At 55.7% G+C, this 18,995-nt stretch overlaps 1 protein-coding gene across 1 annotated transcript in view; it reads right to left on the bottom strand.

Moving 5' to 3' along the window:
• POLH (DNA polymerase eta) overlaps positions 1 to 18,623 on the bottom strand; it is a 102,182-nt gene extending 83,559 nt beyond the window's left edge. Inside the window, 5 exon segments of the mRNA XM_075584981.1 lie at positions 494 to 726; positions 5,983 to 6,117; positions 11,917 to 12,090; positions 16,553 to 16,607; positions 18,136 to 18,623. Coding sequence (XP_075441096.1) covers positions 494 to 726; positions 5,983 to 6,117; positions 11,917 to 12,090; positions 16,553 to 16,599 — 589 coding nt within the window. The 5' untranslated portion in view covers positions 16,600 to 16,607; positions 18,136 to 18,623.
• Positions 18,624 to 18,995: the final 372 nt, after the last annotated feature.

The following is an 18,995-nucleotide window of genomic DNA, read 5'->3' as shown; positions in this document are numbered from 1 at the left end:
TATGGTAGTGAATCGGTGTTACCAGTGTGATAACTATTCCTTATCAGTATGGCAGTGAGTCGGTGTTACCGGTGTGATAACTATTCCTTATCAGTATGGTAGTGAGTCGGTGTTACCAGTGTGATAACTATTCCTTATCAGTATGGTAGTGAGTCGGTGTTACCGGTGTGATAACTATTCCTTATCAGTATGGTAGTGAGTCGGTGTTACCAGTGTGATAACTATTCCTTATCAGTATGGTAGTGAGTCGGTGTTACCGGTGTGATAACTATTCCTTATCAGTATGGTATTGAGTCGGTGTTACCAGTGTGATAACTATTCCTTATCAGTATGGTAGTGAGTCGGTGTTACCAGTGTGATAACTATTCCTTATCAGTATGGTAGTGAGTCGGTGTTACCAGTGTGATAACTATTCCTTATCAGTATGGTAGTGAGTCGGTGTTACCGGTGTGATAACTATTCCTTATCGGTATGGTACGGTGCAGAGTTGTACCTTTCGGTAGCTCAGGATCCGTGTCGTCCTGCCCCGTCCCCTGGCGGGGCTCCGGGTAACCCTGCACGTAGGTGTTCTGCAGGAGCGCCTCCGGGATGGGAGAGGTTCCCAAGTCTCGCAGTCTCTTCTGCACGGTGTCCGTCAGGTCGATGTAGGCCTCGTCGATGCTGGCGCGTTCCACCACCGCGAAACGCGACATCACCTCAATCACTTCCACGCTGGCCTCCCGATACCTGTTGGGATGTGGAGCCTTTATCTGCACTCACACCCAGATCCCCCCCCAGCACACGCACCCAGATCCCCCCCCCAGCACACGGACCCAGATTCCCCCCCCCAGCACACGCACCCAGATCCCCCCCAGCACTCACCCAGATCTCCCCCAGCACCCGCACCCAGATTCCCCCCCCCAGCACACGCACCCAGATCCCCCCCCAGCACACGCACCCAGATCCCCCCCAGCACTCACCCAGATCTCCCCCAGCACCCGCACCCAGATCTCCCCCCCAGCACACGCACCCAGATCTCCCCCCCCAGCACCCGCACCCAGATCCCCCCCCCCAGCACCCGCACCCAGACCCCCCCCCAGCACCCGCACCCAGATCCCCCCCCAGCACCTGCACCCAGATCCACCCCCAGCACCCACACCCAGATCTCCTCCCCAGCACCCACACCCAGATCTCCCCCCCAGTACCCACATCTCCCCCCAGCCCCCACACCCAGATCCCCCCCAGCACACACACACAGATCTCCCCCAGCACTCACACCAAGATCCCCCCCAGCACCCACACCCAGATCTCCCCCCCAACACCCACATCTCCCCCCCAACACCCACACCCAGATCTCCCCCCCAGAACCCACACCCAGATCTCCCCCCCAACACCCACACCTCCCCCCAGAACCCACACCCAGATCTCCACCCCAGAACCCACACCCAGATCTCCCCCCCAGAACCCACACCCAGATCTCCCCCCCAGAACCCACACCCAGATCTCCCCCCCAGAACCCACACCCAGATCTCCCCCCCAGCCCCCACACCCAGATCCCCCCCAGCACACACACACAGATCTCCCCCAGCACTCACACCAAGATCCCCCCCAGCACCCACACCCAGATCTCCCCCCCAACACCCACATCTCCCCCCCAACACCCACACCCAGATCTCCCCCCCAGAACCCACACCCAGATCTCCCCCCCCAACACCCACACCTCCCCCCAGAACCCACACCCAGATCTCCACCCCAGAACCCACACCCAGATCTCCCCCCCAGAACCCACACCCAGATCTCCCCCCCAGAACCCACACCCAGATCTCCCCCCCAGAACCCACACCCAGATCTCCCCCCCAGAACCCACACCCAGATCTCCCCCCCAGAACCCACACCCAGATCCCCCCCAGCACCCACACCCAGATCCCCCCCAGCACCCACACCCAGATCTCCCCCCCAGTACCCATACCCAGATCCCCCCCAGCACCCACACCCAGATCCCCCCCAGCACCCACACCCAGATCCCCCCCAGCACCCACACCCAGATCTCACCCCAGCACCCACACCCAGATCTCACCCCCAGCACCCACACCCAGATCCCCCCAGCACCCACACCCAGATCTCACCCCCAGCACCCACACCCAGATCCCCCCCAGCACCCGCACCCAGATCCCCCCCCCCAGATCTCCCCCAGCACCAACACCCAGATCCCCCGCAGCACCCGCACCCAGATCTCCCCCCCAGCACTCTGTGGGTGTCGGTTTCTCCCCCAAGAGTGCGGGGTGGGGGGGGGGGGGGGGGAAGAGTGACAAGTTCCTGGTGCCCAGTGCCCCGGGGAGTGACAGAAGACCCCGGTGCCCCGGGGAGTGACAGAAGACCCCGGTGTCCCAGGGAGTGACAGAAGACCCCGGTGTCCCGGGGAGTGACAGAAGACCCCGGTGTCCCAGGGAGTGACAGAAGACCCCGGTGTCCCAGGGAGTGACAGAAGACCCCGGTGTCCCAGGGAGTGACAGAAGACCCCGGTGTCCCGGGGAGTGACAGAAGACCCGGTGTCCCGGGGAGTGACAGAAGACCCGGTGTCCCAGGGAGTGACAGAAGACCCGGTGCCCCAGGGAGTGACAGAAGACCCGGTGCCCCAGGGAGTGACAGAAGACCCGGTGCCCCAGGGAGTGACAGAAGACCCCAGTGTCCCAGGGAGTGACAGAAGACCCGGTGTCCCAGGGAGTGACAGAAGACCCGGTGCCCCAGGGAGTGACAGAAGATCCCGGTGTCCCAGGGAGTGACAGAATATCCCAGTGTCCCAGGGAGTGACAGAAGACCCGGTGCCCCAGGGAGTGACAGAAGACCCGGTGCCCCAGGGAGTGACAGAAGACCCCAGTGTCCCAGGGAGTGACAGAAGACCCGGTGCCCCAGGGAGTGACAGAAGACCCGGTGCCCCAGGGAGTGACAGAAGACCCGGTGCCCCAGGGAGTGACAGAAGATCCCGGTGTCCCAGGGAGTGACAGAAGACCCCAGTGTCCCAGGGAGTGACAGAAGACCCGGTGTCCCAGGGAGTGACAGAAGACCCGGTGTCCCAGGGAGTGACAGAAGACCCCGGTGTCCCGGGGAGTGACAGAAGACCCCGGTGTCCCAGGGAGTGACAGAAGACCCCGGTGTCCCAGGGAGTGACAGAAGACCCGGTGTCCCAGGGAGTGACAGAAGACCCCGGTGTCCCAGGGAGTGATAGAAGACCCGGTGCCCCAGGGAGTGACAGAAGACCCGGTGCCCCAGGGAGTGACAGAAGACCCGGTGTCCCAGGGAGTGACAGAAGACCCGGTGTCCCAGGGAGTGACAGAAGACCCGGTGTCCCAGGGAGTGACAGAAGACCCGGTGTCCCAGGGAGTGACAGAAGACCCGGTGTCCCAGGGAGTGACAGAAGACCCGGTGTCCCAGAGAGTGACAGAAGACCCGGTGTCCCAGGGAGTGACAGAAGACCCGGTGTCCCAGGGAGTGACAGAAGACCCCGGTGCCCCAGGGAGTGACAGAAGACCCCGGTGTCCCAGGGAGTGATAGAAGACCCGGTGCCCCAGGGAGTGACAGAAGACCCCGGTGTCCCAGGGAGTGACAGAAGACCCCGGTGTCCCAGGGAGTGACAGAAGACCCCCGTGTCCCAGGGAGTGACAGAAGACCCCCGTGTCCCAGGGAGTGACAGAAGACCCGGTGTCCCAGGGAGTGACAGAAGACCCGGTGCCCCAGGGAGTGACAGAAGACCCCGGTGCCCCAGGGAGTGACAGAAGACCCGGTGCCCCAGGGAGTGACAGAAGACCCGGTGTCCCAGGGAGTGACAGAAGACCCGGTGTCCCAGGGAGTGACAGAAGACCCGGTGTCCCAGGGAGTGACAGAAGACCCGGTGCCCCGGGGAGTGACAGAAGACCCCGGTGTCCCAGGGAGTGACAGAAGACCCGGTGTCCCAGGGAGTGACAGAAGACCCGGTGCCCCAGGGAGTGACAGAAGACCCGGTGCCCCAGGGAGTGACAGAAGACCCGGTGTCCCAGGGAGTGACAGAAGACCCGGTGTCCCAGGGAGTGACAGAAGACCCGGTGTCCCAGGGAGTGACAGAAGACCCGGTGTCCCGGGGAGTGACAGAAGACCCGGTGCCCCAGGGAGTGACAGAAGACCCCCGTGTCCCAGGGAGTGACAGAAGACCCGGTGTCCCAGGGAGTGACAGAAGACCCCGGTGTCCCAGGGAGTGACAGAAGACCCGGTGTCCCAGGGAGTGACAGAAGACCCGGTGTCCCGGGGAGTGACAGAAGACCCGGTGTCCCAGGGAGTGACAGAAGACCCGGTGCCCCAGGGAGTGACAGAATATCCCGGTGCCCCAGGGAGTGACAGAAGACCCGGTGCCCCAGGGAGTGACAGAAGACCCGGTGTCCCAGGGAGTGACAGAAGACCCCGGTGTCCCAGGGAGTGACAGAAGACCCGGTGCCCCAGGGAGTGACAGAAGACCCCGGTGCCCCAGGGAGTGACAGAAGACCCGGTGTCCCAGGGAGTGACAGAAGACCCGGTGCCCCAGGGAGTGACAGAAGACCCGGTGCCCCAGGGAGTGATAGAAGACCCCGGTGTCCCAGGGAGTGACAGAAGACCCCGGTGCCCCAGGGAGTGACAGAAGACTTGGTGCCCCAGGGAGTGACAGAAGACCCGGTGTCCCAGGGAGTGACAGAAGACCCCGGTGTCCCAGGGAGTGACAGAAGACCCGGTGTCCCAGGGAGTGACAGAAGACCCGGTGTCCCAGGGAGTGACAGAAGACCCGGTGTCCCAGGGAGTGACAGAAGACCCGGTGTCCCAGGGAGTGACAGAAGACCCGGTGTCCCAGGGAGTGACAGAAGACCCGGTGTCCCAGGGAGTGACAGAAGACCCCGGTGTCCCAGGGAGTGACAGAAGACCCCGGTGTCCCAGGGAGTGACAGAAGACCCCGGTGTCCCAGGGAGTGACAGAAGACCCCGGTGTCCCAGAGAGTGACAGAAGACCCGGTGTCCCAGGGAGTGACAGAAGACCCCGGTGCCCCAGGGAGTGACAGAAGACTCGGTGCCCCAGGGAGTGACAGAAGACCCGGTGTCCCAGGGAGTGACAGAAGACCCGGTGTCCCAGGGAGTGACAGAAGACCCCGGTGTCCCAGGGAGTGACAGAAGACCCGGTGTCCCAGAGAGTGACAGAAGACCCGGTGTCCCAGGGAGTGACAGAAGACCCGGTGTCCCGGGGAGTGACAGAAGACCCGGTGCCCCAGGGAGTGACAGAAGACCCCCGTGTCCCAGGGAGTGACAGAAGACCCGGTGTCCCGGGGAGTGACAGAAGACCCGGTGTCCCAGGGAGTGACAGAAGACCCCGGTGTCCCAGGGAGTGACAGAAGACCCCGGTGTCCCAGGGAGTGACAGAAGACCCCGGTGTCCCAGGGAGTGACAGAAGACCCGGTGTCCCGGGGAGTGACAGAAGACCCGGTGCCCCGGGGAGTGACAGAAGACCCAGTGTCCCAGGGAGTGACAGAAGACCCGGTGTCCCAGGGAGTGACAGAAGACCCGGTGCCCCAGGGAGTGACAGAAGACCCCAGTGTCCCAGGGAGTGACAGAAGACCCCAGTGTCCCAGGGAGTGACAGAAGATCCCGGTGTCCCAGGGAGTGACAGAATATCCCAGTGTCCCAGGGAGTGACAGAAGATCCCGGTGTCCCGGGGAGTGACAGAAGACCCCAGTGTCCCAGGGAGTGACAGAAGACCCGGTGTCCCAGGGAGTGACAGAAGACCCGGTGTCCCAGGGAGTGACAGAAGACCCCGGTGTCCCAGGGAGTGACAGAAGACCCCGGTGTCCCAGGGAGTGACAGAAGACCCGGTGTCCCAGGGAGTGACAGAAGACCCCAGTGTCCCAGGGAGTGACAGAAGACCCCAGTGTCCCAGGGAGTGACAGAAGACCCCAGTGTCCCAGGGAGTGACAGAAGATCCCGGTGTACCTCCGCTGACGGGTACGAGACTTACTTTGTGAGATCAGCTTTCCCGTGCGCCTCTCTCACGCGCGCCAGCTGCAGATCTGCGCACAGCTTCTTGGCATCGTTGGCAAACATGTTCCTGGTCACCCCATATGCCCGGGCTTCGTAGCTAACGGCAATAATGCTGCACGGGGGGAGGAGGAGGAGCGGGCGGGGGGAGGAGGAGGAGCGGGCGGGGGGAGGAGGAGGAGCGGGCAGGGGAGAGGCACGGGGGGAGGAGGAGCGGGCGGGGGAGAGGCACGGGGGGAGGAGGAGGAGCGGGCGGGGGAGAGGCACGGGAGAGGAGGAGCGGGCGGGGAAGAGGCACGGGGGAGGAGCGGGCGGGGGAGAGGCACGAGAGGAGGAGGAGGAGCGGGCGGGGGAGAGGCACGAGGGGAGGAGGAGGAGCGGGCGGGGGAGAGGCACGAGAGGAGGAGGAGGAGCGGGCGGGGGAGAGGCACGAGAGGAGGAGGAGGAGCGGGCGGGGGAGAGGCACGAGAGGAGGAGGAGGAGCGGGCGGGGGAGAGGCACGAGAGGAGGAGGACGAGGAGCGGGCGGGGAGAGGCAAGGGAGGAGGAGGAGCGGGCGGGGAGAGGCACGAGAGGAGGAGGACGAGGAGCGGGCGGGGAGAGTCAAGGGAGGAGGAGGAGCGGGCGGGGGAGAGGCACGGGAGGAGGAGGAGCGGGGGAGAGGCACGGGAGGAGGAGGAGCGGGCGGGGGAGAGGCACGGGGGGAGGAGCGGGCGGGGGAGAGGCACGGGGGGAGGAGCGGGCGGGGGAGAGGCACGGGAGGAGGAGGAGCGGGCGGGGGAGAGGGACGGGAGGAGGAGGAGGAGCGGGCGGGGAGAGGCACGGGAGGAGGAGGAGCGGGCGGGGGAGAGGCACGTGAGGAGGAGGAGCGGGCGGGGAAGAGGCCCGGGAGGAGGAGCGGGCGGGGGAGAGGCACGGGAGGAGGAGCGGGCGGGGGAGAGGCACGGGAGGAGGAGCGGGCGGGGGAGAGGCACGGGAGGAGCGGGCGGGGGAGAGGCACGGGAGGAGGAGCGGGCGGGGGAGAAGCACGGGAGGAGGAGCGGGCGGGGGAGAGGCACGGGAGGAGGAGCGGGCAGGCGGGGGAGAGGCACGGGATAAGGAGCGGGCAGGCGGGGGAGAGGCACGGGAGGAGGAGGAGCAGGCGGGGGAGAGGCACAGGAGGAGCGGGCGGGGGAGAGGCACGGGAGGAGGAGCGGGCGGGGGGAAGCCACGGGAGGAGGAGGAGCGGGCGGGGGAGAGGCACAGAAGGAGGAGGAGCGGGCGGGGGAGAGGCCCGGGAGGAGCGGGCGGGGGAGAGGCACGGGAGGAGGAGCGGGCGGGGGAGAGGCACGGGAGGAGGAGCGGGCGGGGGAGAGGCACGGGAGGAGGAGCGGGCGGGGGAGAGGAACGAGGAGGAGCGGGCGGGGGAGAGGCACGGGAGGAGGAGCGGGCGGGGGAGAAGCACGGGAGGAGGAGCGGGCGGGGGAGAGGCACGGGAGGAGGAGCGGGCAGGCGGGGGAGAGGCACGGGAGGAGGAGCGGGCAGGCGGGGGAGAGGCACGGGAGGAGGAGCAGGCGGGGGAGAGGCACAGGAGGAGCGGGCGGGGGAGAGGCACGGGGGGAGGAGGAGCGGGCGGGGGGAAGCCACGGGAGGAGGAGGAGCGGGCGGGGGAGAGGCACGGAAGGAGGAGCGGGCGGGGGAGAGGCACGGGAGGAGGAGGAGCGGGCGGGGGAGAGGCACGGGGGGAGGAGGAGCAGGCGGGGGAGAGGCACGGGAGGAGGAGAAGCGGGCAGGGGAGAGGCACGGGAGGAGGAGGAGCGGGCGGGGGAGAGGCACGGGAGGAGGAGGAGCGGGCGGGGGAGAGGCACGGGAGGAGGAGGAGCGGGCGGGGGAGAGGCACGGGGGGAGGAGCGGGTGGGGGAGAGGCACGGGAGGAGGAGGAGCGGGCGGGGGAGAGGCACGGGAGGAGGAGGAGCGGGCGGGGGAGAGGCACGAGGTGTCAGTAACAGAACAATACACCGTTTCTGTGGTCAGCGCTTTGCCACTTTTGCTAGACACACACAGACACACAATGTACCTACACACACACGCGCACACGCGCGCGCACGCACGCACGCACACACACACGCACGCACGCACACACGCACACACGCACACACACACACACAGACACACAATGTACCTACATTACCCTCAGTGATGTTCCTCTTTGTACAAAATAGGACACCTCTATTGTCGGACTATGGAACCCCCATAACAAAGACCGATACTCGTTATCCCAAAGGAACGCAGAGATACAGACTGTACGGGAAAGGGAGGTCAGAGATACAGACTGTACGGGAAAGGGAGGTCAGAGATACAGACTGTACGGGAAAGGGAGGTCAGAGATACAGACTGTACGGGAAAGGGAGGTCAGAGATACAGACTGTACGGGAAAGGGAGGTCAGAGATACAGACTGTACGGGAAAGGGAGGTCAGAGATACAGACTGTACGGGAAAGGGAGGTCAGAGATACAGACTGTACGGGAAAGGGAGGTCAGAGATACAGACTGTACGGGAAAGGGAGGTCAGAGATACAGACTGTACGGGAAAGGGAGGTCAGAGATACAGACTGTACGGGAAAGGGAGGTCAGAGATACAGACTGTACGGGAAAGGGAGGTCAGAGATACAGACTGTACGGGAAAGGGAGGTCAGAGATACAGACTGTACGGGAAAGGGAGGTCAGAGATACAGACTGTACGGGAAAGGGAGGTCAGAGATACAGACCGTACGGGAAAGGGAGGTCAGAGATACAGACCGTACGGGAAAGGGAGGTCAGAGATACAGACCGTACGGGAAAGGGAGGTCAGAGATACAGACCGTACGGGAAAGGGAGGTCAGAGATACAGACCGTACGGGAAAGGGAGGTCAGAGATACAGACCGTACGGGAAAGGGAGGTCAGAGATACAGACCGTACGGGAAAGGGAGGTCAGAGATACAGACCGTACGGGAAAGGGAGGGCAGAGATACAGACCGTATGGGAAAGGGAGGGCAGAGATACAGACCGTATGGGAAAGGGAGGTCAGAGATACAGACCGTATGGGAAAGGGAGGTCAGAGATACAGACCGTATGGGAAAGGGAGGTCAGAGATACAGACCGTATGGGAAAGGGAGGTCAGAGATACAGACCGTATGGGAAAGGGAGGTCAGAGATACAGACCGTATGGGAAAGGGAGGTCAGAGATACAGACCGTATGGGAAAGGGAGGTCAGAGATACAGACCGTATGGGAAAGGGAGGTCAGAGATACAGACCGTATGGGAAAGGGAGGTCAGAGATACAGACCGTATGGGAAAGGGAGGTCAGAGATACAGACCGTATGGGAAAGGGAGGTCAGAGATACAGACCGTATGGGAAAGGGAGGTCAGAGATACAGACCGTATGGGAAAGGGAGGTCAGAGATACAGACCGTATGGGAAAGGGAGGTCAGAGATACAGACCGTATGGGAAAGGGAGGGCAGAGATACAGACTGTATGGGAAAGGGAGGGCAGAGATACAGACTGTATGGGAAAGGGAGGGCAGAGATACAGACTGTATGGGAAAGGGAGGGCAGAGATACAGACTGTATGGGAAAGGGAGGGCAGAGATACAGACTGTATGGGAAAGGGAGGGCAGAGATACAGACTGTATGGGAAAGGGAGGGCAGAGATACAGACTGTATGGGAAAGGGAGGGCAGAGATACAGACTGTATGGGAAAGGGAGGGCAGAGATACAGACTGTATGGGAAAGGGAGGGCAGAGATACAGACTGTATGGGAAAGGGAGGGCAGAGATACAGACTGTATGGGAAAGGGAGGGCAGAGATACAGACTGTATGGGAAAGGGAGGTCAGAGATACAGACTGTATGGGAAAGGGAGGGCAGAGATACAGACTGTATGGGAAAGGGAGGTCAGAGATACAGACTGTATGGGAAAGGGAGGGCAGAGATACAGACTGTACGGGAAAGGGCAGAGATACAGACTGTATGGGAAAGGGAGGGCAGAGATACAGACTGTATGGGAAAGGGAGGTCAGAGATACAGACTGTATGGGAAAGGGAGGGCAGAGATACAGACTGTATGGGAAAGGGACGGCAGAGATACAGACTGTATGGGAAAGGGAGGTCAGAGATACAGACTGTATGGGAAAGGGAGGTCAGAGATACAGACTGTATGGGAAAGGGAGGTCAGAGATACAGACTGTATGGGAAAGGGAGGTCAGAGATACAGACTGTATGGGAAAGGGAGGTCAGAGATACAGACTGTATGGGAAAGGGAGGTCAGAGATACAGACTGTATGGGAAAGGGAGGTCAGAGATACAGACTGTATGGGAAAGGGAGGGCAGATACAGACTGTATGGGAAAGGGAGGTCAGAGATACAGACTGTATGGGAAAGGGAGGTCAGAGATACAGACTGTATGGGAAAGGGAGGGCAGATACAGACTGTATGGGAAAGGGAGGGCAGAGATACAGACTGTATGGGAAAGGGAGGGCAGAGATACAGACTGTATGGGAAAGGGAGGGCAGAGATACAGACTGTATGGGAAAGGGACGGCAGAGATACAGACTGTATGGGAAAGGGAGGGCAGAGATACAGACTGTATGGGAAAGGGACGGCAGAGATACAGACTGTATGGGAAAGGGAGGGCAGAGATACAGACTGTACGGGAAAGGGAGGGCAGATACAGACTGTATGGGAAAGGGACGGCAGAGATACAGACTGTATGGGAAAGGGAGGGCAGATACAGACTGTATGGGAAAGGGAGGTCAGAGATACAGACTGTATGGGAAAGGGAGGTCAGATACAGACTGTATGGGAAAGGGAGGTCAGAGATACAGACTGTATGGGAAAGGGAGGGCAGAGATACAGACTGTATGGGAAAGGGAGGTCAGAGATACAGACTGTATGGGAAAGGGAGGGCAGAGATACAGACTGTATGGGAAAGGGAGGTCAGAGATACAGACTGTATGGGAAAGGGAGGTCAGAGATACAGACTGTATGGGAAAGGGAGGTCAGAGATACAGACTGTATGGGAAAGGGAGGTCAGAGATACAGACTGTATGGGAAAGGGAGGGCAGAGATACAGACTGTACGGGAAAGGGAGGTCAGAGATACAGACTGTATGGGAAAGGGAGGGCAGAGATACAGACTGTATGGGAAAGGGAGGTCGGAGATACAGACTGTATGGGAAAGGGAGGGCAGAGATACAGACTGTACGGGAAAGGGAGGTCAGAGATACAGACTGTATGGGAAAGGGAGGTCAGAGATACAGACTGTATGGGAAAGGGAGGTCAGAGATACAGACTGTATGGGAAAGGGAGGGCAGAGATACAGACTGTATGGCAAAGGGAGGTCAGAGATACAGACTGTATGGGAAAGGGAGGGCAGAGATACAGACTGTACGGGAAAGGGAGGTCAGAGATACAGACTGTATGGGAAAGGGAGGTCAGAGATACAGACTGTATGGGAAAGGGAGGTCAGAGATACAGACTGTATGGGAAAGGGAGGTCAGAGATACAGACTGTATGGGAAAGGGAGGTCAGAGATACAGACTGTATGGGAAAGGGAGGTCAGAGATACAGACTGTATGGGAAAGGGAGGTCAGAGATACAGACTGTATGGCAAAGGGAGGTCAGAGATACAGACTGTACGGGAAAGGGAGGGCAGAGATACAGACTGTATGGCAAAGGGAGGTCAGAGATACAGACTGTACGGGAAAGGGAGGGCAGAGATACAGACTGTATGGGAAAGGGATTCACGCCCTCATCATACTCAACTTCCATCACATATTAAAGGAAGAGCTAAACATGTATGTGCAAAGTGTGAACAACGTGTAATCAGCATGACCGCTCCCCCCTGTGAGCAGGACTTTGCTATCGCACACGCAGGCTGCGTGAAGCCCTAACCGCGCTCACCCGCCTCCCTTCCAGGTCTTGTACTGCACTACGGCCACCGGCTTGTTCTTCAGCTGCGGTTTCAGTCTCTGCTCCACCTGGACGTAGAAACAGTCCATGTCCACCAGCGCGATAACCCGATCCTTGCCGGTCTCCATGGGGTGGCGGGAGGTTTCCGTCACCGCGGTTAATGTACTGAGGGGGAGAGACGGGGAGAGCAGCGGTCAGCTTCACACCATCCCTTCCTTCTTATCAAACAACGATGCGGATATCCTCAGGGATAATCACATAGAGACACGCACATACAAAGCGCGCGGGAAACACTAAACAGCCAACGCAACAGATGTAACACGCAAAACAAATCACAATAGCCTACTCATATGGAAGCTATAACACAGCGCACACCTCATAGTGTAGTATTACAGATTACTTAGCAAGAAACAGGTAAAAACGCACTTACAAAACACCAGTGCAATTCAGGCACTGAATATGCACACTTCCGTAGTCAGGTAGTCCAGGGATGACTGCACGGTCGTTCCTCCTCGCTAAGACGCGTCCGTCAGTTCGTGTGGGTAGGGACTGGTTCCTCACAGCCCCGGGTGCTGGTGCATCACGTGGGGCTTGCGTTACCGTAGGCCTGTTGCACTGGCACCCAATGCCACAATAACACAGGGAGGAGCTAGGAGGGTGGTGCCGCTCTGAAAGCAGCACTAAGTCACTGGATAAAGACCTCCGAGGTCGAAACGTTGTGTTGCCTCAAATAAATGAGCATAGGATTTTCAAACCCGTTGTGCCCGGGGTTCCTTGTGCTGCTGATCTAGGACTGATAACAGGCTTTCGTTCCAGCACAGGAGCACCGCTAATTGTATCAGTGTTATCATTTTCAAGGTGTGCAGCATTCACTTCTTATTCTGGTCGCTCTGATAGCCCCACGTGATGCGGAAGCACCCTGGGCTGTGAGGGATGGCCCCGAGTCCTGTGTACTACCCGTGGGATGAATAGTTCTTTTGAAAGCTCCTTGTATTGTCCCTGAATATATTTGTATATAGTTATCATATCCCCTCTTAGACGCCTCTTTTCTAATGTAAATACATCTACTTTAGCTAGCCTCTCCTCATAAGTTAGAATGTCCATCCCCTTTATTAATTTGGTGGCTCTTCTCTGCACTCTCTCTAGTTTCATAATGTCTTTTCTTAGGATTGGTGCCCAAAATTGTACTCCATATTCAAGGTGTGGTCTTACTAATGCTTTGTAAAGGGGCATAATTATGTTTACTTCCCTTCCACCCATTGCCCGTTTGATGCAAGATAAGATCTTGTTGCCTTTGCAGCTACAGGGCGTCCTCACTGTACGACGTTTCGCTTTCCGTTGGACTCGTTTTCCGACGGCACCCAATGCAATAATAAAAATGCATTATCCGCCGCAATTTTCGCGTATCCGACGGAAATCGCCATCCGTTAACTTTGGTCCCGCTTTCCGGCAATCTGCTATCCGACAGGGGTTTGCAGGACGCATTGTGTCGGATAAGCGAGGACTACCTGTACTGCCTGACTTTGGGCACCATTGCTAAGCCTGCGGCCTACGAGCACTCCTAAATCCTTCTCCGTCAAGGATTCCCACAATTTATCCCCAGTTACATTTTTAAGTCGCCTTTCCCGAGTGCATAAACTTTCATTTATCCGTGTCACGTTCGGCACACCTCTGAGCACGTGACCTGCATACGGGACAAGGGATAATACACGGCTCGCAAGCTGGACCACTCTTCACCTTCGTAAAGGTCGATCAAATGAGTAATATCTCCCCTAAATACGCCCCCATCTACCACCTGACCAGCACACAAGTGGGCATGTGACATAGATATGCAACCAGGGTTAATACACACGGCTACTCTAGCCAACTCCTCTTTCACTGGCGCAAAGTACCTCCGATGAGTTAATATTAAACCCTAACTTAATTGCAATAATGATATCTATACGCTGCCACCAGCCTGGATATTTATGTAAATAAGAGATATCAAATTAATATTTGCTAGAGTCCCAGGTTATTATAGAAAAAAAAAACATGCACTTTAACACACAAAAATCGGTTGTAGCAAAATGTGTCCGAAAATGGAAATACTCTGTCCAGAGCGTGCAACAGTTCATTCAGAGCCCAAAGCATCACTTATTAAATGCTTTAATATATATATAAAAATACAGTACTTAGATTACTAAAAAAGAGAGATTACAGGAACATACAATTACAACAAATGCAGGACAGTTTCTCAAAATAAAGGGATATAACATAAAAGAAAACATTTACATTACCATATGTCATATGTTTTCCCCCAGAGAGAGGTCACTGGTGCAGAAGTGAGACTCACGTGTTTGGTCCAAACACGCCTCTGTTGAAATCTGATTCTCATAATCTTTGCTAAGACTTAGAAATACACTCTTTCCGAAACAAAATAAGCCCGGCACCCCTGTCAGAAATCAGTGGCGAGTTTTATGACAGAGTAGAAAAAAACATTTACAAACGACGTTTAGATCGAGAGAGATCGAGAGAGAATGATAATTACGGAAATTCCATAGTTTTTCCATGATAACCTTCTTCAATCAAAACTAGTTTTTTTCTTTAGTATCCAATAGGGTTAATATTAACCAATTTCATGTCTTTTGAAACAAAATGATGTAGGAATTAGACAAACAATGAGTAATTAAGAGTCAGGGTATGGGCAAAAGTATGTGAAACCCTGACGTAATCAGCTACATTAAAGAAGATAATTAGAATCAGATGTTTTAATAATTAGGTAGATCTTCAATGCTGACCTTTGGGAGGTCCCCACCCTATATAAAGATCAGAAACTTTGTGGGTTTGGTCTTCACCATACAGGTGTGTGGAAACACGTCATGCCACGATCAAAATAAATCTCTGGAAAAGCCGTTATTGATGCTCATCAGTCTCGTAAGAGTTGCAAAACCATTTCTAAGGATTTGGGGCTCCACCAATCCAGTATCAGACAGATTAGTCTACAAATGGAGAAAGTTCACGACCACGTCACTCTACCCAGGAGCGGCCGTCCTACCAAAATCTCTCCAAGAACAAACAAGCAAATCATCTAGGAAGTCACAAAACCCCAGAGTAACATCCAAGGATCTGCAGGCCACTCTCGCCTTGGCTAATGGAAGTGTTCATGGCTCAGCTATCAGAAAAAGACTGAACAAGGATGGTGTTCATGGAAGGATAGCCAGGAGCCAACCACTGCTTTCTAAAAAGAACATTGCTGCCTGTCTGAACTTCTCCAAAGTGCACATAGATGATCCACAAGACTTCTGGAACAATGTTCTCTGGACAGATGAGTCAAAGGTAGAAATTTTAACTTAGAGAAACGTTATGGTTGGTGAAAACCAAACACTGCATTTGAACAGAAGAACCTCATCCCAACTGTCAAGCATGACGGTGGGAGTGGGGTGGTTTTGGACGGCTTTGCTGCCTCAGGACATGGGTGGCTTGCCATCATTGACACAACCATGACTTCTGCATTGTATCAGAAGATTCTAGAGGCGACTGTCAGGACATCCGTCCGTAAGCTGAAGTGAAAGTGGGGCATGCAGCAAGACAATGACCCTAAACATACAAGCAGAGATACACAAGAATGGCTCCAGAAGAAGAAATTCTGCGTTTTAGAACGGCCTAGTCAAAGTTCGGACCTAAACCCCATTGAAATGTTGTGGCAGGACATGAAGCGATCTGTCCATACAAGGAAGTCCTCAAATATCACTGAGTTGAAGCAGTTCTGTAAGGAGGAATGGGTCAAAGCCGATGTGAGACGGACCGGCAGTTATAGGAAACTCGCAATTGAAGTCATTGCTGCTCAAGGGGGCGCCACCAGGTACTGAATCTAAGGCTGCGGCCACTTTGCTGCTGAGTGCCCTTGGCGCGTTGAGTACAATGAATGTGAATTAGGCCGGCCACGCTCATGCGGCGCTTGGCGAGACAGGTGAAATGTATTATTTATTACAATGTTCCCTGCACACAAAAGAAGGAAAATGGGGGAACAGTAACCCAAAAAGTTTAATGAGCACAACAAAGTGAGTGAAAAAACCACAATACAAAAAGGGGGAGGGAGGGAAGGGGTGGGGTGAACCAACGTAAAAGTATAGGGGAAAAGGGGGCGGCAACGTTTCGGGGTATGAACCCCTTCTTCAGGCCCGTTCCCAAAAGACACAGGGTATCCAATGGTACTTCCCTAGTCCCCTATACACGTCTCCCAAAGAAAGCACCAAAAAGAAATGGGCAATGAGACATGGATGTATCCTAGTAGGGAATAATGTAACCAGGTAGTATCCTAACAAGGGTTAATAAGGCATGAATGAGTCCAAATAGGGGAAATTCCACGGCCACCCCAAGCCGGTCAGGTCCCTATGTCCAGACTCCAGAGGTAATACCAGTATACACATACATGTCCAGAGAGATAATACATATACATGTCCAGTATTCACATACATGTCCAATGTCCAGTTGTGACGGTAGCTTTGAAACAGGCTATTAATAATACACACCAAAATATATAACTGGGTTGATACTGAACGAGACTTAGATATGATAAAATATAATTTATTCTTTGAAAAAGGTGAACACACGAGATATACAAATAACAGACAAAATATGCACTTACTTAAAGTTGGGAATGATGAAACAGTCATATGTAGACTGGCAGTTCATGCAGCAATCTTGAAAATCACAAAGACACGAAAGACAATAACCATAGGCTGAGCCTGGTTCTTATACAATTATTTCCCTTTGAACCAACCTAAACCCAGCCCCTCTCATAAATCAGTGGTGAGGTTGACAGTTTTCCTCAGAGTAAAACTCCTCCCAGCCAAGGACGTTTAAAAACTGTTTTTCCTATCTAAATAACTTCATAACTTCAGTTCAGTAATACTTACTGGCACGCGAGACATATTAATACATTCCGGCACGCATGACGCTCCCAATAAGACTAAATATTACCGTGTAATACTAAAATTAAGAGAGATATTAATATCTGTCTCTTAGTACCTGCCAGACATCAGGTGTCTGTAATCTTTATTTGCGGCTCGGTCCCCCCGGTTACACACCTAGCTTTTAGCACGTTCAGCCGAGGACATCTCATAATATTCTTATATTTAATAAGGTCACTCATTCTGAGATCTCCTTGCGTAACAGCACCCCTGGCCCCCATCAAGAAATCCTTTGAAGCTGGGCCTGTGTGTAGTGACCATTTGTCACCGGTGCTATATTTCACACCCACTGCCCCAGCCTGGGTCCTAGCTGTCTCTAACAGCAATATACCCTTGGCCTGCCAAATTAGGTATTAACATACTGTGCACTAAACCCCCTCTGTACTTTTCACACCCAACTTCAATCACGCCTGTTGAAGCCCAGATATTTCTGAAAAGACACCACACATATTTGTATTTTCCTAAAACTGTAGCTCATTAACCCCTTAAGCCTCCCGCATCAATCCCAGTGAATGTGTGAGTGCAAACACCAGGAGGAGACATTACATTTATACAGGGGAATAAACATTTGGATACTGAAGTAAGGTAAAAACCACATTACTGGACCTCAGTCCAGTTAACCCCTTGCTTCCCAGGTGAGAGAAGGGGGGCAAAATGGGGTGTAACCCCTTTAATCCCAGGCCAAATCCTCTCCCTCATGACACCAGTATTCACATACATGTCCAATGTCCAGTATTCACATACATGTCCAATGTCCAGTATTCACATACATGTCCAATGTCCAGTATTCACATACATGTCCAATGTCCAGTATTCACATACATGTCCAGTATTCACATACATGTCCAATGTCCAGTATTCACATACATGTCCAATGTCCAGTATTCACATACATGTCCAATGTCCAGTATTCACATACATGTCCAGTATTAACATACATGTCCAATGTCCAGTATTCACATACATATCCAGTATTCACATACATGTCCAATGTCCAATGTCCAGTATTCACATACATGTCCAGTATTCACATACATGTCCAGTATTCACATACATGTCCAATGTCCAGTATTCACATACATGTCCAGTATTCACATACATGTCCAGTATTCACATACATGTCCAGTATTAGCTCTAATTTATTACTGGACAGTGTCCGATTCAATACTGGACACAGGACAGCCCTACCAGCTCTGGGGATACAGACGTGCCGGGATACACAAAGATGGCCAACACTACAACTGCAGGGAGAGCTCACCTGTCTGGAGGAGTACTATACTGTGCGGTCTCTCCGCTCCCCCGGTAGTTTCCGGTGCAGCCTCTCCGCTCCCCGGTAGTTTCCGGTGCAGCCTCTCGCTCCTCGGTAGTTTCCGGTGCAGCCTCTCCGCTCCCCGGTAGTTTCCGGTGCAGCCTCTCTGCTCCCCGGTAGTTTCCGGTACAGCCTCTCCGCTCCCCGGTAGTTTCCGGTGGTCTCTCCACTCCCCGGTAGTTTCCGGTGCAGCCTCTCCGATCCCCGGTAGTTTCCGGTGCAGCCCTCTCCGCTCCCCGGTAGTTTCCGGTGCAGCCTCTCCGCTCCCCGGTAGTTTCCGGTGGTCTCTCCGCTCCCCGGTAGTTTCCGGTGCAGCCTCTCCGCTCCCCGGTAGTTTCCGGTGGTCTCTCCACTCCCCGGTAGTTTCCGGTGCAGCCTCTCCGCTCCCCGGTAGTTTCCGGTGGTCTCTCCGCTCCCCGGTAGTTTCCGGTGCAGCCTCTTCCGCTCCCCCGGTAGTTTCCGGTGGTCTCTCCACTCCCCGGTAGTTTCCGGTGCAGTCTCTCCACTCCCCGGTAGTTTCCGGTGCAGTCTCTCCGCTCCCCGGTAGTTTCCGGTTCCTCGGGCTCCTGGAGCGCGGGACACTGTGACGTCAGAGACAAAACTCCCGCGCAGTGCAGGAGCCCCCCCCCCAGAGATACGCGCATGCGCAGATAACCCGCTTCAGACTGTTCTCTAGTAATGTGAACGCTTCGATATCCCGCAGGGAACGCGCATGCGCGGCGACCAGCACTGAACACGGTGGGCAGGGATACACGCCACGGATTCTGCGCATGCGCAAGAGGTCACACGTCACGGGCCTCTGCGCATGA

Source organism: Ascaphus truei, unplaced genomic scaffold, assembly GCF_040206685.1.
Source record: "Ascaphus truei isolate aAscTru1 unplaced genomic scaffold, aAscTru1.hap1 HAP1_SCAFFOLD_832, whole genome shotgun sequence".
Classification (NCBI taxonomy): domain Eukaryota; kingdom Metazoa; phylum Chordata; class Amphibia; order Anura; family Ascaphidae; genus Ascaphus; species Ascaphus truei.
The sequence above is the reverse complement of the archived record's forward strand: the minus strand, read 5'-3'. Positions and strand labels throughout refer to the sequence as shown.